Source organism: Macrobrachium nipponense, chromosome 2 (genome assembly GCF_015104395.2).
Source record: "Macrobrachium nipponense isolate FS-2020 chromosome 2, ASM1510439v2, whole genome shotgun sequence".
NCBI lineage: Eukaryota > Metazoa > Arthropoda > Malacostraca > Decapoda > Palaemonidae > Macrobrachium > Macrobrachium nipponense.
In genome coordinates this window covers 111,167,751-111,195,347 of record NC_087201.1, presented here as the reverse complement: position 1 = coordinate 111,195,347, position 27,597 = coordinate 111,167,751, and the positions used below count along the sequence as shown (strand labels likewise).

At 41.7% G+C, this 27,597-nt stretch overlaps 1 protein-coding gene across 5 annotated transcripts in view; it reads left to right on the top strand.

The window, feature by feature from the left end:
- The window catches only part of LOC135220913 (syntaxin-binding protein 5-like), a 1,025,750-nt gene that overhangs the window by 896,034 nt on the left and 102,119 nt on the right, over positions 1 to 27,597 (top strand). For 4 of the 5 annotated variants that reach the window (XM_064258544.1, XM_064258545.1, XM_064258541.1 and 1 more), the window contains exon 20: positions 1 to 23. This exon is cut by the window's left edge and continues 61 nt beyond it. The exons of the other annotated variant lie outside the window; for it this stretch is intronic. In XM_064258544.1, the coding sequence (XP_064114614.1) occupies positions 1 to 23 (23 nt within the window). The remainder of the gene's footprint in view (positions 24 to 27,597) is intronic. 5 annotated transcript variants of the gene reach the window in all.

Below are 27,597 nucleotides of genomic sequence, written 5' to 3'. Positions count from 1 at the left end.
TTCGTAAATGAAGATACTGACCAGTAAGTCAATACACTACATCCTGCAATAAGGACTCACATCTTTACAAGACCAGTAAATTTGTTATGAAGGGATATGAAGTACTCTTGATTGACAGAGACTTTTCTTCCCTTTATCACAGACTGGAGTTTTTTTGTTTCTAAATGACATAGTAACGCTTGTGTATCTTTTTTCATTGTCCATATCTATATTGTACTATTCAGGTTCTGTATACTACAGTACTATATTAATTATATCATTGAAGATGTGGGTTCATTTAACACAAAAGTGCATGTTTTAAGAGTTGTGATTGTATGTGAAGAGTGAATTTGATGTATATGCATGTTTTCATACTTTTACAATGTCTCTTCTCTAGTTCCATAATAGTACACAGTATGCTAGTCTATATAGGTTAATTGCATTTTTCCCTAAACAATAATACACTTAGAGAAAGTAAGTTATTTTGCTTATTTGCCGTAAGAATAAATTTACTGTTTTACAGTTCATTAGCAGACTACTTCAAGTGAACAATCACTCAGATACTACTGGGTGTTATATTTTTTGTTAACTTCTAGTTTATAGATTATAAAATCATTTGTGACCTTTCTGTTGCATTATTAATGGATAATCTTGTCATTATAGTTATCAATCAGTTGACTTGTTTACTGATATTATGGTTAACTGGTATACTGGTAGAAGAGCTTCAGTATTTTGGCTTTGGAAATGCTCTTTTGGTACTGTACCAGATGGATACTTTCATTTTCATTTAATATTCTGCCTCAAATTGTACATTGGTGGATATATGAATATGTACTGTGTCTTTTGTGGCACTAAGAATGCATGTGTGTGAGCTAGAACAGTAATTTGGAGCTTGAATGTTTTATTGTAGCCGTAGAAAGCTGTGACTGGCTTCGCTATATTTTTCTTGAATTTGGCTGACTCTTGGTTTTTTTTAAAAATCAGTACTTATAACCACCCCTGTGGTTTCTTTCAATGATTAGTATACTTTTAATTATATTCAAGGGGTGAGTAATAATTTATTGTAGTGATTGTGTGCTATCTTGATAATTAAGACTGAAACGATTCCAAACCTTTTTTCCTTCATATTGTATTTGTCTTGAAATGCTTTGACAGGAGGAGGAAGGTCCCAATAAGAAGGTAATGGTATATTTGATACACCTTGCATTTACTGTGATTAGCATAATGCAGTATATCCGCAGTGTGACCTTAGCAGTTGCTAGTTATGAAATGCTTTTAAGGTACAATTTTTAGTGGTGGGTAAATTGAAACTGTGTGCATCTTATTTTAATAAACTCTGAATATTAAGCACAATACTATTGGATTGTAAGTAATTAAGTTTGCATGGGATTTGGTTTATTGTGAAAGATAAAAGATTGTTTGTGCTCTTTTGCAGTTATATTTTTAAGAGTAAAGATAATGCATTTTCTCTAAATGTTCTTTTTAAGAGTAGCTTTAGCATTATAGATTTTCTAATCTGTATTCAGGTATGAAACTCAACAAAATATGTAATTGTATTTGTGGTTTTCACAATCAAGGTTAAGGAAGAAGTGATGGTACCGATTAATAAATTTTCCTCTTCTTTTCAAATCTTATATTGGGTGAAAGTAGCTTGAAGACAAAATTGCTGATTTATTTTTCTGTATTATTTTAATCTTGAAATGTCATTATTGAATTCACTACAAGTTGATTGTGTAATGGTGGTACAAACTATCTTTTCTGTATGTCAAGAGTTATTTTATGTATTCATGGCCAATTGTAGTAATGTTTGCTGGTCTTATTGTAGAAGATGTATGCATTTGATGTGGAGCTTTTAAAGTGGTAATGTTACTACATTGTGAGATAATTATAATTGTAAGCATTTGTGGACTGTAGTGAGCTAAGATATTTTGAATAAGTTCAAGGCAACTGATTGAACGTTTATTTATGAAATTTGAAGATGTACAAAAGTATGTGTTTCCCTCTATTACAAGGTACATATATTGTTAACAGCCCCTTCTGTTTCTCTCCATCCTTAAACATCTGTGATGTCTTAACTGTTACCAAGTTCCTAGGAGTCATTCAAAAGCTGACAGCTGTTTCAGTTTCTTTAAGAGAATATAGTCTTGAATTTTTTAATTTAGAGTAAGACACTTAAATGGCTTACTCCAACTTAACCTTTTGATAAAAGGAGATGAACAGGGAAAAGTGGTGTAAATTCCATACATACTGAGAGCCCTTTTGATTATTATTTTTTTGTATAATTATAGCTTAAGCATTTACGTATTATGACTAGGAGTATATATCTGTTTTAAAATTACTTTTTTTTTAAATTGCACTTCATTCTCCTGACCATGTTTAAATGATAGAGTTTTTAGGTAATTTCTTTGTATTTTTAAGATAATTTTCATTCCTAGACTAAGTGTTCTACATTGTGATTTCATCTTCTCTAATGTCTATTACGTGACGTATTTTTATCTGGGAAAATTAATTGACACTACCAATGAAAATCAGTATAAAAATATTTTATGTACTACTACACATTCATTTTTAAATTTAAACTATAAAATGGTCACAAGACAAAATTTGCCTTTACAATTCAATTTAGAAAAAAGTATTATTGTTCCTCGTCAACAATTGTTAGCTTTCTGATAAATGAGTGTTTGATAACCAATTATACAAAGATGTCAAACAGGCATTGGCAGCAAGCAAGGTAGCACCTCAGTGGTGTGATCGGTATGGTCTTGGCCTGCCACCTTGGTGGCCACGAGTTTGATTCTCAGGCATTCCATTGAAGAGTTAGAGATGTGTATTTCTGGTGATAGAAGTTCACTCTTGACTTGGTTCGGAAGTCACATAAAGCTGTTGGTCCCATTGCTGAATAATCATTGGTTCCATGCAACATAAAAACACCATACAAACAAAGCAAGCAAGGTCAATTATATCCTTTAAAAACAAAAAAATTCCATTCCATTACTTTGAAATTATACAAAGCAATAAAATAAAGAAGGGCAGAAACAAATTTAAGGTTGATCTAACCTTACTGAGCTAAAACAGTTCATTTTGATTAGAAATTTGAGTGAATGCCATCATGAGAGGAATTGTGGATCATATAGGAAAGTACATTGTCAGTACAAAAAATGGTCACTATGGCTAGAGCACTAGACAATTAAACCAGTCTATAAGAAAACCCTTGCAAAACTGAAAAATAATATAAGGAATAATAATTTTATGGGAGTGATATTTATTTTTTGGCGTTTCCAGCGGTACTACATTGACAGATAAGGTAAGGCAGTTAGTCAGATTGATATAAGTTTTACCACTCGGCAAAACATGCTCTTGAATGCTGCAACATTTTGGTTAAAAACTTTGGTTATTCACACTAAGTGATCCTTTGGAGCGACAAGTATGGACAAATATGGAGACGTACAGGGAGTCAGTAAAACTCAAATATCCACCGAGGCAAGAAAACATTGATTACCTTTGTATAAATGCAGTCCAATAAGCAATTTAAGTTCTAATGCAACAGAGCTGAGTAGATTATACAAATACATAGGTTATTTTATAATCTGTTCAAGTATTTCAGCTTGCAGGTATTTCAACTTCAGAAAAACTTATTTAATATTAGAATATTTTCTCATAAAACCATTGTCACTGTTAAAGCTATTCATTGGAGGTAGGGAGTTGAAAGGAAGTGAGAGGGGGAGGACACAGACACACACACAAGAAGCAAATGAGAGAATGAAACTTGTGTAACATAGTCATGACATATCTAACCCCAAATCCATAAAGAAAAAGATGTCCAATGAATTGGTTTTAAGCCAATAACGGTTTTGAAAGTTCCCAAGCAGAGGAAGGCTTTTGCAATCCTCCCACTCAGCTCTTCTGGCCCTAGTCCCCACACAATACTACTCAGCCATTCTATAGTGATAAGCAAAATGAAGTTGCTTGTAAGTTAGTAAGAACAGTGAAAGCTCCTATGCATACAAGGGCCCTCCCAGCCCTCCACACTCAGCGATGTTCTGATCCCCAGATTTTCACATTGTGTGTATTCAGCTTCCCTGAAATATAAAAGGTTCCTTCATCACTGAAAAAAAACTTGATTGCGAAACATTTCATCCTCAGAATTTAATTCCAGCATGATAACTGCAAACTCTTTTCATCTTGGTTTATATCTTAAAGATTTTTTTTTTTGTGAATGTCCAAACTTCAGTCAACAGCTGTTGTAAAATTTTGAAACATATTGTTTATGTTGTTTACACATCCCTACATGTGCCTTATGCTTCTGTCTTTGTTTTAACAGCTGCTTGGGTTGTTTCTCCGTATGGAACTTGGTGATTACTTTAAGACATCATCCACATTCACAAGTAGACTGAAGTTTAAGCTATAAATTATGCTTGTGATGCATCAAATTCTGTTTTTACTGCTTTGGTTTACTCCCAGATTTTGTATTCTGTAGGTTGAGTGGTAGATATTAGTTTGGTAAGTTTCAAGGCATTGTTGTTTCTAATTTGTGATTGTAGATACTATAAACTAGGCTGAGTTTGCTTCATGTTAATTGGAACATGTCTTTTTTAAACAAAAAAAAAAGGGTCTGCCATGTAAATTAGGGAAAGTTTTAACATGGGAATTGGAAATATATAATTTTGATAAACAAGATAATTGTAACAGATCTGTCAGAGATCAAGAAACAGAAACTTGTCATTATCATTATTTTGGCCAGGTTTTCAGATATATTGTGTTATTTTGAAATTGCTTTTTCATACCTTTGTTTTGTTATGCATTTGCAGTCCAGCATATGTGTTAGATAGATGGTACCACCTTGTTTATAAATAGTCACTTGAGGGTATAATTAGTGTGTTTTGTTTTTTGATGGAAAAATTGTTTCAGTTTTGGTCATTTTTTTTTACTTTGGATACAATGACAAAATTAAGCATGCTAGGTTAAAAGAAATATTAGTAGTAATGTTGTGTAAAAATTATTGGAATAAATAAAGGCACTTTCTTTTATACGCACAAGTTTTTGGAGACGTGAAATAGCAATCAGGAAGTTGTTAAACCTTCTGATCTAGATGATAATCAGCTATTGTCATACCAGTAAGAAGGTAAACTGATTATTTTGGAGTATACTGGTGCAACTGAGGTTTATTTGAAAATCTGTTTGCTCTAAAAACAATTATTTGGTTTTAATTAAAGGCAAGCTGTAACAAAGGACTTTCTGGGCTTGACCTGTGTCGGCCTGTGAAATGGTTCCTTTGATACTATTTCTGAAGAATAAATATTGCTATTCATCCTAGAGAAAAAAGAAACTATATAATGCCGAGATAAATGGCTCGCTCACTTCTTATAGAAGTGTCGGTATAGTAAGGAGCGAGTGGAATCACTACCAGAGGTCCCTTGCCATTTAGCTTCTTCCTTCGACAAAACCCCGAACTACGGAGGAGCCGTGCTACAGCTCCCGGTCTACTACTACCGTGAGCGCCTCCGACGCCTGAGACGTCATTTCCTTTCGATAGCGCGTGTTACACCAAACGTTAAAATTTTTTTGGTGCTGTGTTTCGCTCTATTTTGGATTATCTTTTATTTTCAAGATGTCTTCACGCTTTGCTTCTAAGTTAACGTACTGTTTGGGGGTTACTGAGCTCATTTTATGATATCTTTTATTTCAAGATGTCTTCAGCTTCTGCTTCTAAGTTAAGTACGTTTGGGTTGGGGTTACTGATCTCATTTTATGATGATCTTCGTGTTTTATACATATTCGGAGCCTTATCGGCCGTATGCCCCTCGACCGCATGGCGGTACGGGTTATCTCTTTCGGTCTTCCATACCGTTAGAGATTTCCCTTTTTCTCAGTACTTTAGATATGGTTACTTATACATAGTCTCTATATCTTTATGCAGTTAGTTTTTTAGTTAGGCCTCCACGGGGCACGCTCCGACCGCACGTTTCGGACCTTAGTCTAGCTACGCCTTACATTGTTAGGAGTTTTATCAGTCACGATTGAGAGTCATATCATCTTAATTATTCTGATGTTCTCTCTTTCCTTCTCTAGTTCCTGATTACCTTTAATAATATTATAGGTACTAGGTTGGCTAACATACACCATGCTTCGGTATGGCGATTAGCTTCCCTGTTATCATTTATTTTACCGTTAAGTTAGGCTTTCAAACCCCAATTGTCGATTGTGATTAGCCTGCCCCCGTTTTCTTGAACTAGAGGTTAAATTAGGCTAACATACCCCTTTCTTCGGATCGGCGATTAACCTAATTTTCTGTTTGCTTAGCTTCGTGTTCCCCGTGTTAGTCTAGCTTTAAGATATCGCTTTAATTTTATTTGATTGATTATTATAAGTAATCCTATTTATATCAGTGATATTGATGTTGTTCCGACAGTTCTTCCCCACCCCACCTCGTGTCTTTCACCTGGCTGGGAAGACCACCGGTTGATCACGGTGAGCCACCCGGTTACGGGGTCCCCCTCCCGTCCCTCCCCCCATTCCCCCCCTCCATACATTGCCATCCACATCGATGGGTGATGACTCGTTTCTCACAGCTAGCGTCCGAGTCTGCATGAGAGGGGGTGACTCACGGGACTGGTGGGGATCTCCCCTCCCCTACTGGTATTCTCACTCGTCACGTGCCTCGGGGGCTGGGGACCTCCTCCCCCCATCTTCTCCGTCCTTAACTGGCCGCTCAGGGGGAGGGCTCCCCTACCCCACGTTCTTCCCTACTCTTTCCCCCTCAGTTCAGTCCGGCAGGTGTCTATCCGCCGCTACCGAACATAGAGAGGGGGGGAGGGAACCACTGGGTTTCCTATCCACTTAGGATAGTTCACACGAGCACTTACTGATATAATGGGTTTTTATTTTGTTTTATTTTGTGTTATTTAATGTTTAGAATCTTTTGCGTTACTCCGGGGTTTTTTTTATTTCCGCCTCTCGTACTATCCCTTGCTTCGTTAGAAGTTTGACATTGCTCACTCAATATTAATTAACTCCGGGCCATACGGAGAACTCCGGGCCCTACGGAGTCTATTTTTAGTCATATGACAAGTGAGCTTAGGCGGAGGCAGAGACTTTCTTCCCCCCTCGTAACTTTTCTACGTGATATTCATATGTAGATCTCTATCAGTCGGTCCTACTCCGGCACCCACGGATAGTTTGCATATTATTCCACCGGAGGTTGTCATTGGTACTCATGTACCCTTTGACTTACAGATGTTGTGCCAGGAGATTGGGTGCAATGCCATCCTCCAAGACCCGTGCGGCCATATAGTTTGCCGTTCTCATGCAGGATGTGCAGTGAAAGTGGAGGATTTTATCGTTTGGCATCATGAAGCTTGCCAAACCTGCTACTTGCTAGTAGGAGATGCCTCACTAGTAGTAAGTTCTTAGCACTTTCTTCATTCATTCGTCACCTGGAATACTTGTTGTTATATTATACCTTTCACATATGAGACACACATTCATATAATCTCAACACAACAGACATTCCTCCCCTATCCTCTCCCTAACTCTAGACCCTTTTTTTACAGGGTTCTGATGAAGAAAAGAAGAAAGCTTTGTCGACTCTCAAAGCTTGGGTAGGGGGTTTTGGCCGGAATTCGAAGGGCCGCCCCTACATTCTTACCCAGGATATGGCGGACCTAATATTCCCAGAAGCCAAGAAAGGATCAGTGGTGGACCCGATAGCGGCCGCCCCTTTGCTGGCCGACCTTCAAGTCATGATCTCCCTACAGGAGGGGGATTTCCCAGAGGACGTTGCAGAAGACGTTGCGGCAATGAACCTCGACGTTGAACCCATGGCTATTGACTCCATGGGTACAGGTAAGGGTGTAGTAGGGGCAGCTTCTGTGGGTTCTCAGGGCCCTTTCCTGAATTCCCTTTCTCCATCACCTTCTACTGATCCTTCTACTTCCACTTCTTTCCGGGGCTTCCCTGAAGAGCAGCGGTCTGTCCGTCCTAAGGCTACTTCAGTGATCCCCAAGGCTAAGATGACCGAGGAGAAACTTAAAAAGTCTCTCCCCAAGAAATCGGTCATCCTGACAGACACTGTAACTCCGGCTCACCACCCCGGATCAGTTAGGTCAAGGGAGGCCTCTTCCTCTGCGTCGAGGTCCCCCAAACATAGATCACGTAAGGATCGGGCTCAAGTCCCTCTTTTTGATCCCGAATCCTTTTCGGCTAACATCTGGAGCAGGTGGGAGTGATCGTAGGGCCTTGGTTGACAACAAGGTCGGCTCAGTGCTCTCCCAGCTCTCCAGTTCTGTTACGTCTTCCGGCCAGTCGATCCAATCGCTGGCGGAACGGCTGGCCGCTCAGGAGAATGCCATCGCCGGGATCCAAACCTCGATTGCGGCAGGTTCCTCTCTATCTGTGCCACCTTCTCCTCTTCCAATGCCAGATTCCAGCCAACTGCCGGAATTCAAGGCGGCCAACCCTTGGAGGATCGCTTCGTATGCCCCGTTTGTCAACGGAATGTTGACAATCGAAGGCATAGGAACTCGGGTGAAGGGGGGGCCGTGGAGGACTTCGAGTTCCACCCCAGGAGGACCTTCAACCACCATTCATTGGCTACGTCCGACTAACGGAAGCAGCGATGATGAGAGAGGACAAGGTTCCCAAGGAAACAGTGATCCTTCCGAGGGGAACAGGCACAGCAGACTCTAATGAGAAGTCTGGAAGAATGGGGGTGTGAAAACACCCGCATCACAGCCTTTAGGAGTCCTTTCACCATTTTTACTCCGGTGGAAGGGACTCCGCTACCACTGACCCTTAAGGTAGTGGAAGCAACCTTTCAGGCCACCCTGAAAGACGAGCCCCTGCCTCAACTACGAGAGACGGAACCCACCTCTCTCTTAGTCCCAGGCTCCGAGACATACTTCGAGGGGGCAGTTCCTACTTTCTCAGTAGGAAAAAAAACTAAAGGCGGACTGTGCCACCTCTCTCTTTAGTGAGAGACTCCCCAGGTTGTCGGACTCTCTCATCCAGATGGAGTACGACGCCCGGACTAGGCTCGCGAGATCCCTTTCCTCCATGACTATGGCGGAGATGACGGCTCTTGTATACCAACAAGAGCCATTATTTAAAGTTTTGGCTAAAGGTCTGCTGCACACCATGCAGTGTGACCTTTACGACTTCCTCATAGCCAGGAGAAATTGTAGGAAGCACGTTCTGGCGGAAGCTACTATCCGCCATGAACCGAATAAACTGATTGCTTCCTCAATTTGGGGAATGGACCTCTTTCCAGCACCAGTAGTAGCAGAAGTCCTTCATGAGGCTTCTAAGGTTAACCAGTGCCTCAAAGTCAGGTGGGGACTGGTAGCAAAGCGGAGGCAGGAATCTTCTGGTCCTAACCCAAGGAACAAGAAGAAACCAAGGAAGTTCTCTCCCTTCAGCCTTCTCAACAAACGTTGGTTCAGGCAGTCCCAGCATCACAAGGGCAACCATCGTCGAAGGGTCAACAACAATACCTTGTTCTGACCCCTCAGTCCCAGCAATCTCACCCTCTACTTCCTTTGCTGTCTTCGCCAGCCTACAATTCCAACTATGAAAGCCAGAACTTTCAGGCTTTCAATAGGTTTGCGAGAGGCAGCAGAGCAAGAGGTGCCTCTCGATTCAGAGGATCCGGCAGGGCTGCTAACAGAGGAAGAGGTTTCCGAGGAGCAAGAGGTGGCCGCCCCTCGGCAAACCAGCAGTGAGAGTCCCAAGGTAGGAGGGAGGCTGTACCTCTTCCGCCAGAGGTGGGGGTTCAGCCCTTGGGCTCATAGTATAGTAACAAAAGGACTAGGTTGGAGTTGGCTAGAGGGCCCTCCTCCAACCAACAGATTCTATCAAGCACCAACAACAGAATTGGTAGAGTATACCGAAGACCTCCTTCTCAAAGGAGTAGTCTCAAGAGTCAACAATTTAAAATTTCAAGGACGCTTGTTCAGCGTGCCAAAGAAAGACTCGGTAAACCGAAGAATCATCTTAGACTTGTCCCATCTGAAACTTATTCATTCATTGCGACAAGTTCAGGATGCTGACCGTTTCGCAGGTACGGACCTTACTTCCCCGTGGGGCCGTCACAACCTCTATAGATCTTACAGATGCCTACTATCATGTTCCCATAGCCAGACACTTCCGTCCATTCCTAGGCTTCAAACTAGGCAACAGATCCTACTCCTTCAAGGTAATGCCATTCGGGCTCAACATAGCCCCCAGGATCTTCACCAAATTGGCGGAAGCAGTAGTGCAAGAGCTAAGGAAACAGGGAATAATGTTAGTGGCTTATCTGGACGATTGGCTTATTTGGGCAAAGAACCCCAAAGAATGCAAAAAAGCAACGGTCAGAGTGATCAAATTCCTGGAACATTTAGGTTTTCAAATAAACAAAACCAAGTCCAGACTAACACCGGAATCTCGATTCCAGTGGTTAGGCCTTCAGTGGGACTTACAATCGCGCACACTATCAATTCCGTCGTTGAAAAGGAAAGAAATTGCAAGAGCTACAAACAATTTCTCAAACGACAACAAACATTCAGGAGGTGCCAGGAGAGGATCCTGGGCTCACTCCAGTTTGCATCAGTCACAGACGTTCTGCTCAGAGCCAAACTCAAAGATATAAACAGAGTAAGGCGCTCAAGAGCGAATTGCAGATCACGGGACAAACTAGCCTCTATCCCAGCGATCTTACGGAAACGTCTCCGTCCCTGGACGGAGACAAAGAACCTTTCAAAAGCAATTCCTCTACAGTTTCCCCCTCCATCATTAGTGATCCACACAGACGCCTCACTAACAGGGTGGGGAGGATACTCCCAGTACAAAAAAAGTTCAAGGAACTTGGTCGTTAACATTCCGCCAGCTACACATCAATGTACTGGAGGCCATGGCAGTATTCCTCACACTGAAACGACTCCCGTCCGCCCAAGAACTCTCATTTCAAATTAGTTCTGGACAGTGCATAGTAGTACACTGCATCAACAGGGGCGGATCCAAGTCAAGCCACTTGAACCATGTCATGATAGCCATCTTTTCTCTGGCAAGCAAAAACAAATGGCACCTGTCAGCCACTCACCTGGCAGGAGTCAAGAACGTAGTAGCAGACGCTCTATCGCGCTCCGCTCCGTTGGAATCGGAGTGGACACTGGACAGGAGTTCATTCAATTGGATCAGTCTACAAGTCCCCGGACTCCAAGTAGACCTCTTCGCCACGGAGTCAAACCACAAACTCCCTTGTTACGTGGCACCCAACCTCGATCCTCTAGCATACGCTACGGATGCAATGATCCTCGATTGGAACGAATGGAAGAATATTTACCTTCTTCCCTCCGGTGAACCTTCTCATGAAAGTTTTAGACAAACTCAGGACATTCAAAGGCCAAGTAGCTCTAGTAGCTCCCAACTGGCCCAAGAGCAATTGGTTCCCTCTACTCCTAGAGTTGAGACTCCGACCACTACGGATTCCCAACCCCTAACTAACCCAGTTAGTGCAAACTCAGACTGTGTCCGCTTCTTCAAGAATTCAGAAAACCCTAACTTTATGGATTTTCTGAAATTCGCAGCCATGAGGAATGCAGAAATTGATCCCCAGAAAATCTCATTCTTGGAATCAGATAAAAGAAAATCTACTCTCCGACAATATGATTCATCTGTCAAGAAACTAGCAGAGTTCCTTAAGTTGTCAAATTCTCAAGTCATGACAACGAACCTAGCCATAACTTTCTTCAGATCATTGTTTGAGAAAGGCTTAGCAGCAAGCACTATCACTACGACCAAATCAGCTCTTAAAAAGATCTTCCAATTTGGTTTTAGCATAGACCTTACGGATTCGTACTTTACGTCCATACCAAAAGCTTGTGCTAGATTAAGACCATCAACGAGACCTAAATCCAGTCTCTTGGGTTCTTAAATGATGTCCTCAAACTGGCCTCGGACATTAACAATGACTCTTGCAATTATATATCCCTCCTGAGGAAAACCCTATTCTTATTAAGTTTAGCCTCCGGAGCTAGAATATCAGAACTGTCAGCTTTATCAAGGGAACCAGGCCACATTGAGTTCTTCCCCTCAGGGGAAGTCCTCTTATCCCCAGATCGCCATTTTCTAGCCAAAAATGAAGACCCACAGGACAGATGGTCCTCGTGGAAAATCCTACCACTACCTCAAGACATTTCCCTTTGTCCTGTCAACTCATTAAGAGCCTACCTAAGCAGAACAACTCTGAAATCTTCAGGCCCATTGTTCATTAGGAAGGAAGGTGGTACATTATCCCTAAAAGGGATCAGGCAACAAATTTTATACTTCATTAAACGGGCCAATCCAGAGTCCTTTCCTCGGGCCCACGATGTTAGGGCAGTGGCCACATCTATTAATTATTTCCAACACATGAATTTTGACGATCTTAAGAAGTATACAGGCTGGAAATCTCCGACAGTTTTCAAACGGCACTACCTAAAACCCTTAGAAGCCCTCAAATTTCCAGCAGTGGCAGCTGGAAACACAGTTTCTCCTGATTCTTAATTTTTACTATAACTTCTTGTAGCCTTCCCTTCTACCTGCCCCATTGCACCCTTACTTAGTTTAGTCACCTCCATGTATTGGGTTACCTTGAGTTTGCTTTTGTTCATCATTCTAATTGGATTCAGTTCCATTCTTTTGTATGTATCAACTTATATCCTGTCTTTGCCTAACCTGTATTGTTATTGTTTGTTGTTAGGCTAACTAATTTTAAGTGATAACCCGTGTTTTAGGGCTTATACTTTCCCTTTGGTAAGACTGTAATTTTAGTTGATTAGTTATACTATTAACCTTACAATGTTTAACTTTTACCCTTCTTAATATCTGTACTGTTCCTCAAGCTTGGTGTTTGGCATTCTCTGGTACTATTTCACAGGCCGACACAGGTCAAGCCCAGAAAAGGGATTTTGACGAAGGAAAAATCTATTTCTGGGCAACGACCTGTGTCGCCCTGTGAGAAACCCCACCCTATTAGTTTAGATTATCCTCACCCAGCTTTACCCCAAGCTTGGAGGCTATCTTCAGGAATGAACGTCTCAGGCGTCGGAGGCGCTCACGGTAGTAGTAGACCGGGAGCTGTAGCACGGCTCCTCCGTAGTTCGGGGTTTTGTCGAAGGAAGAAGCTAAATGGCAAGGGACCTCTGGTAATGATTCCACTCGCTCCTTACTATACCGACACTTCTATAAGAAGTGAGCGAGCCATTTATCTTGGCATTATATTGTTTCTTTTTTCTCTAGGATGAATAGCAATATTTATTCTTCAGAAATAGTATCAAAGGAACCATTTCACAGGGCGACACAGGTCGTTGCCCAGAAATAGATTTTTCCTTCGTCAAAATCCCTTTTTTAAAATTTTATAAGAATACAACGTTACTATTTAAGGGAGAACAATACTATTTACGGTAGAATAATTGATAATTTCAAATACATCATTAACATAATGTGGCGGGATCACAAAAACAAGTAACCTCCCCACATAAACTTAACCTGTCTGGCTATCAAACCCACCCTCAATCACACTTTTCCACTTAACACTAAAAAACACAGCAGGACAATTGCCCCCAACTACCTACATACAGAACAAAAAAAACACAAACAGGTACTCACCGCTGGCTTCTGATACCTAGGACTAGGCTGTGCTGTCGTCCACTGGATATAGGCTATAGGCTAGCCAACACACAACCACCGCCGACAACCAAACACAAATCAACCACCCGAGACCCACAACCCCACAAAAACTCAGTAACCCAACAACTAAATGCAGATGAACACCAACCGCCTGAAAAAAAACCCGACAAACCACACGACTTACAGCAGTAAACAACAACCCGCCAAAACCAACCCTGCCCCCCCAACCACCACTCACAGACACCGAAAATGCACCACCAACCTTCTTAACCTCACCACAACCAGACAGACACACACACAACAACTTCACAACCCCAAAATCTATCAAATAACACCCAAACAACGAAACACCAAAGGAAAACTGCTGCCAAAACCAACACTGACTCGACCAGACGCCTCACTGTTTACAACTCTCGTAACAGACTTCCATTGACTACCTCCAGAGTGCCACAACAGACATGCTTCCGACCGCCATCTAACCACTCCCATTCATTCTTTTCCACCAATCTCTCTCTCTCTCTCACACAACCTTTGGAGATGTTGTCAAATATAAACTAAAATTACTCCTCCATATTACCTCCCCCATTACATTTGACAACATCTCCTTACACTCACAACATCCACACTAAATTGCCTTTCGCAACACCAAGGATGCTCAGATGCAGGTCCCCTGGATCTTGTTTGAGGACCATCATACACTCTTTCAGTTACATCGCCATTCACTTCTTCCAAAACCACTTTCTTTCAAAACTCCCATTATCTCCTCACTACCAATCCTCCCCAAATTCCATTCACTACTTCACCGATGTCTTCCAACTCTGGTTCCAACATCTCCCCTATTTCGGCCACCAAACCACTCAGTTCATCCATACTTCTGTCAAACTCCTGCAAAAAACTTATCCATCCTATCAACCACCTCCTCACTATTCAGTTTTCCTTCTCACTGAAGTCTTACTTGTCCCTGTCAACTCAAACCCACATACACTACAAGTATCATTCATTCCCCCAAAGTCATCCGTAGCACACGCTTTATCAACTGTTTGCACCCTACCACCAACCCCTTTACCATGCCGTTCACGCTTTTCCCTTCCACTTCCTCTCTCCACACTCTTCTGTTTTCTTCCATACTCAACCAACACCAACTGTCGATCTCCCAGACCAATTTGTTCATCAACAGTCAGCTCATACTTATTCACCCTCAACACTCACTCATCGCATTCTCCCGAACATAGTGGGGTACTTCCCTCCACTTACGGAGCTGGTTATGGTGTGCCCTAACCTCATCCAGTCCCCCACCTACTCGCAATTTCCCCAAAACATAACTCAATCCACTCGGTCCCACTTCCAAAATCTCAAAAGGCCCTTCAAATTTCTCCCTTACTTTATTCACATTCATTCTTCCCATCTCAACCACCTCTTTCAACACCTATCCCCAATCTTAAAAACTCTCAAACCTTTCACTCGCTTTCTTCCACAAATCCCGATCACCTTCTGACAGACCCAACCGCGGTCTGACAATCCTTTCAAAATTCAACACATATTTACAAGGGAGACATACCTATACTATTCCTGCAGTGTGGCGTATATAACCCCTAAACTTGCCCACGTCCTACATACATATCCCAATCCTTGTCGCTCTTACTCATCATTCGCAAAATCTCAGTCATCATCCTAACAGTCCTTTCAGCCAACCCATTCGCACTGGGCATATACGGAGTAGAATACACATGCACAATACCCCATTCCTTCAACATTTCTTCAAATTCCCATCCCACAAACTCAGGTCCATTATCACTCAACATTTTTGCCGGCTTACACACACACATGGGCAACATCACTTGACCCACCATTCGTGCAACAGTTTCATCCTCTTATCTTGATGGGAACCACATAAGCAAATTTACTCATGTGATCCACCATCACAATCATCCCCACATGTCCTCTCGCAGTCCTGGGCAAAGAAACACAATCAATCACAAGCATTTCAAACGGCTCTTTCATCTGCAATCGCAACACAGGTGGACTTGCATGCACACTCTGATACTTTCCCCTCTGACAGTCTTCACACGTGACAGCCACATCCACACAAATCTTATTCAACCCAGGAGCATACAATCTCTCTCTCATGCATTCCCACAACTATTTTTTCCCATATGCCCAAACGATCATGCACCAACAAACACATACTCACAGCTGACTCAACAGAAAACACTGGCACATACACTTCCTTGTCATACACCACTTTCCTGATGCAAAAAGTACACTATGTTTTTGCACACCACAAAACGTTTTAGCAACCCTCTTATATACATCCAACTCACATGGCCAGTCTTCCACACGCACTCCTCCCAAAACACATTGTCGCAACACACTTATCTCCAGGCACTTATTTTGCATTTCCTCAATCTCTTCCTCACTCAACAGATCATTCTCACTCCTAGCAATATCAATCATACCCACAAAGTTTGCTACAAAACACATTACATCTTGAATCCTAGCTACTTGCCTGCCCCCCTTTCCTAAGAAATTCCCTATTTCCTACATCTACGTCTATATCGTGGATCCTCAAAAAATCTATCCCTATTAAAAAACAAGATGGCATATCATTTTCTCCTATGACTATAAAGTTATGCATTACTTCAAGATCCCCCAACCTAACCTTTAACCGTACCTCTTCCCATACTAAAAACACTTCCTTGGTCCAACCCATGTATTCTCACACTTGTAGACTGCCTTTTCACTTCCCAATCACATCTCTCAAGTTCACTCACCACTGACCCACTCACCAAGGAAACTTGTGCCCCTGTGTCAACCAAACTACAATACTCACTATCATTTACTTGGACAAACGTCACATTTTCCCTCGAGTCCTATGCATACACACATTCACTACCACGTCCACCTGGTTATCCACATCACAATCCTCCTCATCACATTCATCCTCAGCTAAACTCCCCATTTCCAACAATTCTGACTCAGATCCCCTTCACAGTCCCTTTTTGTAACCAACCAATTACAACCACGTTCCCCGCACTGAATCATCAAAACCCCACGTTCATTACCAGTACTCACCCTTCCTCGATATTCAAAACCTTCCGGTCTGTCCCCCCATCCAAATACAACAACACTTTTTATTCCAAACAACTCAGCTACTGCTGACAACAATTCATACAACACTTCTCCTATTGCCACCTTGTTCCTCCGCACATGCCACTTCCTTCTGCACATCACTCATCAACTTCACTCGCAACTCATTCACACTACCGGGTACCTCTTCAACCAGACCCTTACCTTCCAGGTTTTTCAATGCTGAAAGCAAAACAAACATTCACACATTCTGTCATTCCCTTCAAACCTCTCTTTTACAACCAACCCCTCAGGTACCATATTTCGGATCCCAGTCACTTTTCACAACACCCACTGTCCTTTACCATGCATCCTAGACATCGTATCAGCAATCACACCATTTTTACTCCCTGGCACATAGTTCTAAGCTGTAAAATCAAACCACACTCAAATCCTTAATTGTCCTCGCAATCCTAGCATTCACACTTTCCTTCTTGATCATATAAACTAAGGCTGATGATCTGTCCTTATGACAAATTTTACCCCATACAAAAACACTTTCAACGCTTTCACAAAACCTTATTGCCGCAAGCTCCTTCTCAACCACGTAATACGTAAGCGCTGCTTTATTAAAAGCTTTACTCACATACACAATCACTCTCAATTGTCCCTCCCCATTCACCTCTTGCATCTGCACCAAGCATCCTCCCATACTAAACTTACTAGCATCAGCATACAACTCGAGCTTTCTGGCATCCTCACTGTAGTCCGGAAAAGCCAAGGTGATGTCCCTAGCAGCCTCCTCTTTCAATCTCTCAAATGCTCCCACCATTCGCTCATCCCACCTCAGCTTAGTACAATTTTTCTTCCCGGTCCATTCAGTCAACGGCTTCCCTATACCCGAACAATCCCTAACGAACTTCCTCCCGAACTCAATCAAACCCAAAAAACCCTTTAACTCCCGCACGGTCCGGGGACGTGGAAACTCCTTTACTTTTTCCCCCAACTTTTCACTCTTCCTTACACCACTCGCACTCACCTTATGACCAAGAAATTCCACTTCCCGCCCCCAGCCAACCACGTACACTTCTCAACTTCACTTTCACTCCAACCTCTTCAACCGTTCCAACACCTTCTCAAGCAGTTCCACATTCTCCTCAACAGTCTCACTGCAATCAAAACGTCATCTATAAACACAGTCACCTTCCTTCTATCAAAACCAGCCAAAACTACATTCATCGCCCTCTGGAAGGCAGCAGGCGCATTAGCCAATCCAAAACTTAACCTCTTGAATTGATAGTGGCAGCTACCACTCGAAAAAGCCGTAACATGCCTGCTCCCTTCCTCAAGAGGCATCTGGTAATAGCCCCTTACCAAATCCAATTTTGTGAACACTCTCATCCCATACATCTTATACACACAATCAGACACCACATTCATTGGGAATCGCTCCTTCACAGTCACTTCATTCACCTTCCTGTAATCCACACACATCCTCAAACTCCCATCTGTCTTGCGTACTGGGACTATGGGACTATTCCAAGCACTCTCGCTCCTCTCGATCACTCCCACTCTCTCAAGTTCCTCACACTGTTCCTCAATCTCTCGGGCAATAGGCGCAGAAAAGTGTCGGGGACGCTGATCTATATGGGAGTATCGTCATTCAAAACTATCTTGAACTCTGGGAGCTTAGATCCCCTGAAATCCTCATCACCCCGACTCAACGCACCCCGCCTATCCCACAACATCTGCATCAACCACTCCCTCTCGTCATCACCAACATTTTCCTCCACCCCAATTCTTTCTCTCAACTCATCATACTTCCACTCATCACTTTCTTTCATGCTACCTGTCATCACCTGCCGCACCCTAACATATCTTTCGTCGTCCACATCCACCAACGTATACAACAACCCCACACAATCACCTTCACGTATGGAACCCCGCACATCGCTTTTTTTCCTAACACGCTGGCAAATGATGCCACAAAAACCCGAGGATTCTCCAGATCCAAAATCCCGTCGTACACATGCACACTCGCTCTTACCAACTTGTTCGCATCCACACCCTCAACCACATATGCACATTGTCACCTTTGACAATCCCAAGACTATCGGGCCACGCAACTTTCACACTAACAACTTCTCCAACTTCTCGCGGCACTTTTACACTCTCTTTCGCAACCAACGGCACTCCCTTCCATATTTTACTGCTTACTCCTCCATCCCCATCCAAGTACAACTCTCCATGTACATTCCCCTTCCTATGCAACTCAATATATTCCTGCTCGATGGACCACCATCCCACACTTCTTCAAGAACCTGTATCCTAACAACATATCATACTTATCACTCATTCCCATTCCCTCGATCACATAAAAGTCACCTTCCTCCATCACTACCCCTTCGATTTCTACATTTTCACGCAACATTCCCACCACAGGCATACCCAAATTTCCTATTCCTCTTACCTAACCCCTTTACATTTCCTAATTGTTACAAACTCACTCTTTCTGCAACTTGTCACATCCATTCTTAAAAAGAACACTGACACTGCACCCAGTATCAATCAAAGCAACCAAACACACCCCTTTGCACCTCACTTTTACACTCATACATTCATGAGCTCTTCCTCCAAACCCTTTTTCATGCAACAATCCTTCACGCACATGCATCACTCTTACTGACCGCACACCAGAGGACCCACCCAACTGAATCCCCTTTGTACCTAGTTTCCCGAACTCCCAACCTGACTCATCCTCTTTCGCCTACACACACTTGCCACATGACCTTCCATTCCACATTCAACACATTTTGCCCGCTTTTCCTACACATCCTAGCATAATGCCCATTCTTCCCGCAATTACCGCAAACTCAGTCACACGAGTACCTCGACATCCACTTGCTATATGCCCTACTTGCCCACACCTGTAACACTTAACATCCCTATCTTTCTTACACTCGCTCACAAATGCCCTGTTTGCCCACACCCGAAGCAAGCTCCCAACGCCCACCGACATTCATTCTTCCTGTGCCCTAGCTTTCCACATCTGTAACATTGCTGCTCTCGTTCACGACTAACCGACCCTAATCTTCCAACGCTTGCACTCGATCTCTCTTATGGCTAACCATACTTACGTTACTGGCTCTAACGCTCCTATCAACCACTCGCTCTGCCATTCGCCTTGGCCCTTCCAAAACTGCCTCCCTATAGCTCTTAAACTCTGGTATAACATCAGCCACTTCAGTCCTAATACTAACACTTCTACTCTCTTTCATACACCTATCCAACTCATAATCCTCTACTATTTCCAAAATGTCGTTCCACGACAACCTTTCATTCGTCCATCGCATTTTCTCCTTACGTTTCAGATTTACAAACTCATACACACTCTCAGGCACAGTCGCCAACAACTTCCTCACTAACTCTTTACACTCATTTATCCCTTCGATCCCCAAACTTTTTCCTGGCCAATGTTTCCAACCTGCACACATACATCGACAACGACTCACCAACATTCATCTTTACCTATCAAAACCATGTTTTATCCTATATAACACTACTCCTTATCTCTCGCCTGTTCACAATCTGGCCTTCACACTCTCATACGGCACATTCCCTACATCATCTTTACCCCATACATGTTCAACAAAAATCCCGTCAAAAAGCCACCCAACTCTCTTAGCCCAGACTCTTCTTATCTTATACCCATACTTTGCCTCACAATACCTCTCATATTCCTTAAAAAAATCCCCTATGTCCCTACTACCATATTCCTCGTATTGTGCACATCTAGTATCTCTCTCATATACAGCCTTTCGTACTTCACCCGCTCACTCTCACTTTCGCTACCACCATTCTGATCCCTCTTAACCTCGTCCGAATACAGTGAATCAACTTCCATACTAACATCCATGCTCCTCATTACGCTCTTCTTACCCTTCTTTCTACCCACCTGTTTCCACTCACCGCTATCCAAATCACTCTCAGCCCTTTCCCCAATGTATTCAGTCCTAGTCTCATCCTGTCCGTCATCCTTCCTAACCTTCTTTCCCTTAATCGTCTTCTTTTCCTCAGCCCCCCTTCTTATTCTTGTCCTAAGGTTTATCCTTATCCTGTCTCTTTCCCTTCTTCCCTTTACCTACCACAAACAAGTCACCTTCGTCACTCGTAGTTTCATCCCCTCGCTCTTCCACGGTCTTTACCACTTCTGGCCTATCACAAGACCCAGTAGGCCTACCCCCTACAGCTCCCTCTCCCATGAACCCCTTCATCATCCCCAAGAATTTTTCATCCATTTTCTCAACCATTCTCTCTTCTGCTCCTTTCACTTCTTCTTTCATTTCCACTTTTGCACTCCTTAGCATTCCTCTCATTTCCTCCACTCGCTTTTCAGCTACCTCACACTCTACCCTTAACCTCTCATTATCCACTTCTAATTGTCCTCTTACTTCCCTCTCCAACCTCAACTCCTCCTTCAGCCTCTCCACCTCACTCAATCCTTCCATCTCAAACTTTCTCACCACTGATACACACTAGCCTAGACCAATTGTCCTGCAGCTGCCACACCAACAGTCCCTGTTCGGGCGCCAAAAAATAATGTGGCGGGATCACAAAAACAAGTAACCTCCCCACATAAACTTAACCTGTCTGGCTATCAAACCCACCCTCAATCACACTTTCCACTTAACACTAAAAAACACAGCAGGACAATTGCCCCAATACCTACATACAGAACAAAAAACACAAACAGGTACTCACCGCTGGCTTCTGATACCTAGGACTAGCTGTGCTGTCGTCCACTGGATATAGCTATAGGCTAGCCAACACACAACCACCGCCGACAACCAAACACAAATCAACCACCCGAGACCCACAACCCCACAAAAACTCAGTAACCCAACAACTAAATGCAGATGAACACCAACCGCCTGAAAAAACACGACAACCACACGACTTACAGCAGTACAACAACCCGCCAAAACCAACCCTGCCCCAACCACCACTCACAGACACCGAAAATGCACCACCAACCTTCTTAACCTCACCACAACCAGACAGACACACGCACAACAACTTCACAACCCCAAAATCTATCAAATAACACCCAAACAACGAAACACCAAAGGAAAACTGCTGCCAAAACCAACACTGACTCGACCAGACGCCTCACTGTTTACAACTCTCGTAACAGACTTCCATTGACTACCTCCAGAGTGCCACAACAGACATGCTTCCGACCGCCATCTAACCACTCCCATTCATTCTTCCACCAATCTCTCTCTCTCTCTCTCTCTCTCTCTCACACAACCTTTGGAGATGTTGTCAAATATAAACTAAAATTACTCCTCCATAATACTATTCATAATAGGGTTTTTTTAATAGAATTATATTTGATTTTTCTGGGTGCCTTTATTATAATACGTAGTTGATTTATATTAACAACACCTAATAATTATGTGCAGTGTTATCTTGATACATCAACTAATTATTATCCAAGAAATGTAAGTTGCTTGTTGCATGTCGCTACTGTACAAGAAAACTTCTTTGGTTAGACTTTGAGAAATGCAATGTAATATGTGTTGACAAAGCTTTGGTTAGACTTTGAGAAATGCATTGTAATATCTGTTAACAAAGCTTTGGTTAGACTTTGAGAAATGCATTGAAATATCTGTTAACAAAGCTTTGGTAAGACTTTGAGAAATGCATTGTAATATCTGTCAACAAAGCTTTGGTTAGACTTTGAGAAATGCATTGTAATATTTGTTAACAAAGCTTTGGTTAGACTTTGAGAAATGCATTGTAATATCCATTCACAAAGTGGAACCATTCATAACTGCCTTGTTTGTTTGGCTGCTGGATTGTTAAGAGACTATTAGGACACATTGAAAGGCTTTGACAAGATTTCAATTGGTGCAGACCTGATTGTTTCTTTGGATATGGGTCTCGTTTAGCTAATACAGTTATTTGTCATTGCACAGTCTTTAATGAATCCCACTTTTTAAATTATTTTTTTTTTACTTTGAACTGAAGGAATGTGAGTCATGCTGAATGAATGACACAAGACTTTTTGTGTCTGTACATTTGTTGTGTTTTCATATGGACATAAGGTGAGGATTACAAGGAAATTATGTAAAGTACTTGTCTAAAATAATTTTGTTTTAACCAAATGATATTTAAGTGCAATGAGGCCTTTTTCACAATACAGGCAGTCCCCGGTTATGGGTGGAGGTTCTGTTCCTGGGGGGTGTGCTGGTAAGCGAAACCCGCTATTAACCGAAACTCAGTGATCTATGCCCCCATAATGGCACTTATGGCACCAATAACCGGAACTCGTCCCATAAATTGCAGATTTTATGGCACTAGATAAGCCCCATAAAACTAGATCACCAATAACCGAGTCTGCCAATAACCGGGGACTGCCTGTACTTGTTTAAATGAATTTTGGGTATGGTACACTTACATAACACGTAGCATTATTATTATGTATGTATTTTACTGTATGTAGATTTAATAAGGTTTTGAGCGTTCTATATGTTCATAACAAAAAAGTGAGGATCACTATTTTTTTTATTTAAGTTGCAGAGCGATTTAGTGTGTTATTTTAAAACATTAATATTAACTACTGACATCATGTCTAATGGTCATGTTACATTGTCTGTCTTGAACTTTATCGATTTAGTAGTGCCATATCACTTTTGCTGGAAACTTAGTTGTAAAAGTGGTTTGAAGAGTCAGTTTTGGAATCCCAGCATCTTGAAGATATGTCATCTTTGGCTGTTCATAATTTATGTAGAGAGTAGTGTTTAATAGGATATGGTTTATATTGACCTCCTTTATGAACCAAAGGACTTGTTTTTGTATGTTCACAGTATGAACAAAGGTGTTTGCCCTCGTATGAAAGTTCGTTAATTTTGATGAGATTCTCAAGTATTTTTTTGGTAACTTTTACCATTACAGGTCAGTGAAATCACAGTCATTACCCTGTCCAGATTCAAAATAATATTTTCTTAACCCCATCAACAGCTTATAATTACAAAAAGGAAACCATTACTTTTGGAAAAGTGCCTATAATGAGATACAGCAGCCAGCTCATATTTGCTTTAGATGCATTAAAAAATGTACTGCACATAGCAGAAACCACTGATAGTAGAAAATATGTATGGACCTTGTATGTAACATGATTCATACTTGTTTTTAATATTTCTGGAAGCAGTCCTTTAGCACACATTTTTCAAAGGCTCTAAACATCTTAGTAACCTCAGACAATGAGGCTCAAACATAAGATTTCAGTTCCTTTTTCATCCACATGGTAGTTGTGAAATCACATTTTATTATCAACTACTCAAAATCAATATCAATAGTCACTCCTGTTTCTGATCATCTTTCTCCTTCTCTAATGTTTTAAAACCTCTCTTATACATTGATTCATATCTCCTCCTCTAATGTTTTAAAACTTCTACCAGTCATTGATTCATATTAGATTCATGAAATTCACAAATTTTATGTAAAATGTAGAGTTTATAATCTCATGGTGTATGATTCATTACACATTTGCTGCAACATGTATCATCCTCTCTCTCTTTAGGGGTATTTCTGTTCTGTGACACTGTACCCTTAATATTGGAAGCACATGTAGTTATAAAAGTAAGGTACAAGGTAGTCATACTTTACTTTATATATATCCCATCCTTTAGGCTGTGGAAAGATCAGTCAGCAGTTTGCCCTTCTTTGACTGACAGCCATTACCATCAAAGAAGTTACTTATAAACCAGAATGTGACCAAGTTATGACTACGTATTCTTTTAGGAAAGAGGGGTCAGAGCAGAAAATTGATGGTGTTGCTCCTAAGAAGAGTGTGTGTTGGGTAGGATTAAATCATAATATATGGGCAGGAGTAAATCATAGTATCCAACAGCAGATGAGCTACTGTGTTACTATAGAAGGAGAGAATTACCTCTAAGTGATGTACTAGTGGAGCGTCATGTGTAGTCATGAGGAGCTAGTAGTCAGAGTACCATTATAGCTGAATTTCTAGGAAGTGAAACTAGTCTACAATTGTGAACTTGTACTGAATGAAGACGTGATGTAAAAGTAAAAGCATTGGTGGTTGAGCCAGATACATTTGCCCTTCAAACAAAATGAAAGAATGCTTGTGAGACAAAAAGTACATAGAAAAATACATCTTGAAGATCTTTTGGTGTTAGAATAGTTGCTTCTAAAGGGCAAAGGATGCCATTCCCACTCTTGTGTTGACTCACAAAAGGAATTGATTAAAAAGAGAATTAGAGTTGTCATAGTTGATACCAGACCTACTGTTGTTGTTGTTATTCTTGCCTTATAGCTTTGTAGAAAAGTGGTAAAGTGTATTTGAGACTATCATTCATATATATGAATAAGGGTTTAATAACACTTGAGTGGGAGCTATGGAAAGAAATGAAGTGGAAGGAGAAGGGTAGGAGACAGATGTTAGATAATGTTTTTAAACTTTTTTTTTTTAATTAGGACCCACACCACAGGTAATGATTATTAAAATGAGAGATCAGTAGTGTAAAACTTGGGAAGAGCCAAGTTTGACAAAATGTTTTGTGAACTTTCTATTAAGTAAGGATTAATCACCGAATTGAGGAAGATAGCATATTTGGTCTCTGAGCATGATGGATTGAAAAAATGGATTGGCCCAGAAAAAGGCAATTCTTTCTCTAGTTAGCCTTGGTGAATTACTTAGACAGAAGAAAATGTGTAAAAAGATAGAAAATGTAGTAAGAACAGCTAGTGGGACGTTTCTAAGAACAGTGAAACCGCGGGTCACAGCAAAGTCATCGGGTGAAAAACTAATTCATTTTTTTATTGAATAATTTTGGACTAATCAATAATTTATTTTTGATGGCTCTAATTAGTGACTTTCCAGTATATAATGTTGACTTGGTTTCACTTTGAAGCATAATAATTGTAATTTATCAGTTCATAAAAGGGTAACAACAAGCCTCAGTCTATGACACTGGAGAATCAAAAGGTTAAAAGAATGTCTGACAGGCAAATTCCAAATAGAATATTGCTAGAAGAAATATTTGAAAGGGAAAGATAGAGGACTTCATTTGCATTATTCCAATTCTCCCATGTGATATATATCAATGCAAAATGAATGACTGCAAAGAAACGTTGCAATGAGGAGGTTCATTAAACAGCTTAGTTTGTGTGTACAGACACAAGAGCAGCAGTGTTGGATGTAGCCATTCATTCATTTACAACATAAAATAAAATGTGGAACATAAGTGAGAATCCACCAATAAAACATAGGAATTCCACAGGACAGTTGATAAAACATGGAAACACGTTTCCATGATGAAACTATGTAAACCACATTTTTACTGGTTAGGGAAAAAAAGCAGTCATTCATGAATAATGGAAATCTAGAAAATAAACTGAGTAAATCTGTGCAGTTGAGGAGTTGTCAGCAGAAGTGAAAAGGTAGTACTATAATGAAGAAAAGAAACAGTCTTAGAAAATGTAAAATGCTCAGATCTAGAAATTGGATGAGGATTTCCATAGAAGGAGGCCTTTTTGTAAAACTACTATTTTGATAAGAAGAATACATAAGATACACAGTCAGCAACATGGTTGACAGTATATCTGGAACTGTTTTGAACAGTACCACATGGAGTGTAGTAAACATTGTAGCAGGAAGTTCAGTAAGTAGCATATCTAGTTGAACAGTGTTAAGAAACAATAGGAGGTTCATTGGGAGTCCCAGATCATAGGTCTTTGAAGATGTGGGGGCCGGGAGGGACAGGAAAAACTCCTATAGAAGAGAGTTGATGATCTAAGTATCTGTTTCCCAGACTTAAAAACATTGATTTTCAGAAATTTAGTAGCATAGGGCTTTAGTTTTTTAGTCTTAAAGGGGAAACAAGTTACTCTTAGATGATTGTTCTGAGATTAGTGTATAAAAGATAACATGGCAGGATTGGGTTTAGAACTGTAGAAAGTATCAAGTGTTCACTGGTAAAATTCATTTAAGTAAAAGCAAAGGTTCTAGCTGAAATGAAATAACATAAGTATTATAATGAAAAGCACTAAACAGTCCCTTGGACAGTGCAGGTCCTCAGGGACAGTTACCGGATCCCCTTCCCAGACAGCAAGCCCCCCCGACAGAGGTTCCAGGAACACGGTCCTTCCAGCCCCGGACCCCGGTCAGGGGGAAGATTTACAGTTGGAAGTCTGGTCTTTGCTGGAGAAGGGAGCCCTCCAGCAGGTGGAGGACACATCCCCAGGGTTCTTCAGTCGCCTCTTCCTGGTGGAGAAGTCCTCGGGGGTTGGGGGGGGTTGGTGTAGGCTGGTCATAGACCTATTGATCTTGAACACATTCATCCGCAAAACCCCCTTCAAAATGGAGACCCTGGGGACGGTCCTGGCGGCCGTGAAGGAAGGGGACTTTGTGTTGTCCCTAGACCTAAAGGACGTGTACTTTCAGATCCCAGTACACTCATTCAGCAGGAAGTACTTAAGCATCAGATGGGAGAGCAAATCCTACCAGTTCAGGACCCTCTGCTTTGGTCTGTCCATGGTGCCACAGGTGTTCACCAGAGTGTTCTCCCTCCTGGGCTCACAGGAGGGGGGATCTGCCCCCTGCAGTACCTGGATGACTGGTTGTTGCTTTCCTCCTCAAGGGAGGCCTTAGAGAAGCAGAGGGTCGAACCCCTGGCTTTCTGCTCAAGGCTCAGCATAGTCCTGAATTGGGAGAACTCTTATCTGGTCCCAACCACCAGGATGGTGTACCTGGGGTTGGATCTAGACACGAGAGCAGGCAGGGCCTTCCCCTCGGATTACAGACTGGCCAACCTGCAAAGGATAGCTCGTCCCTTCTTGCAGTCCTCCCCCCTCCCAGCGAGGGAGTGGCAGAGACTT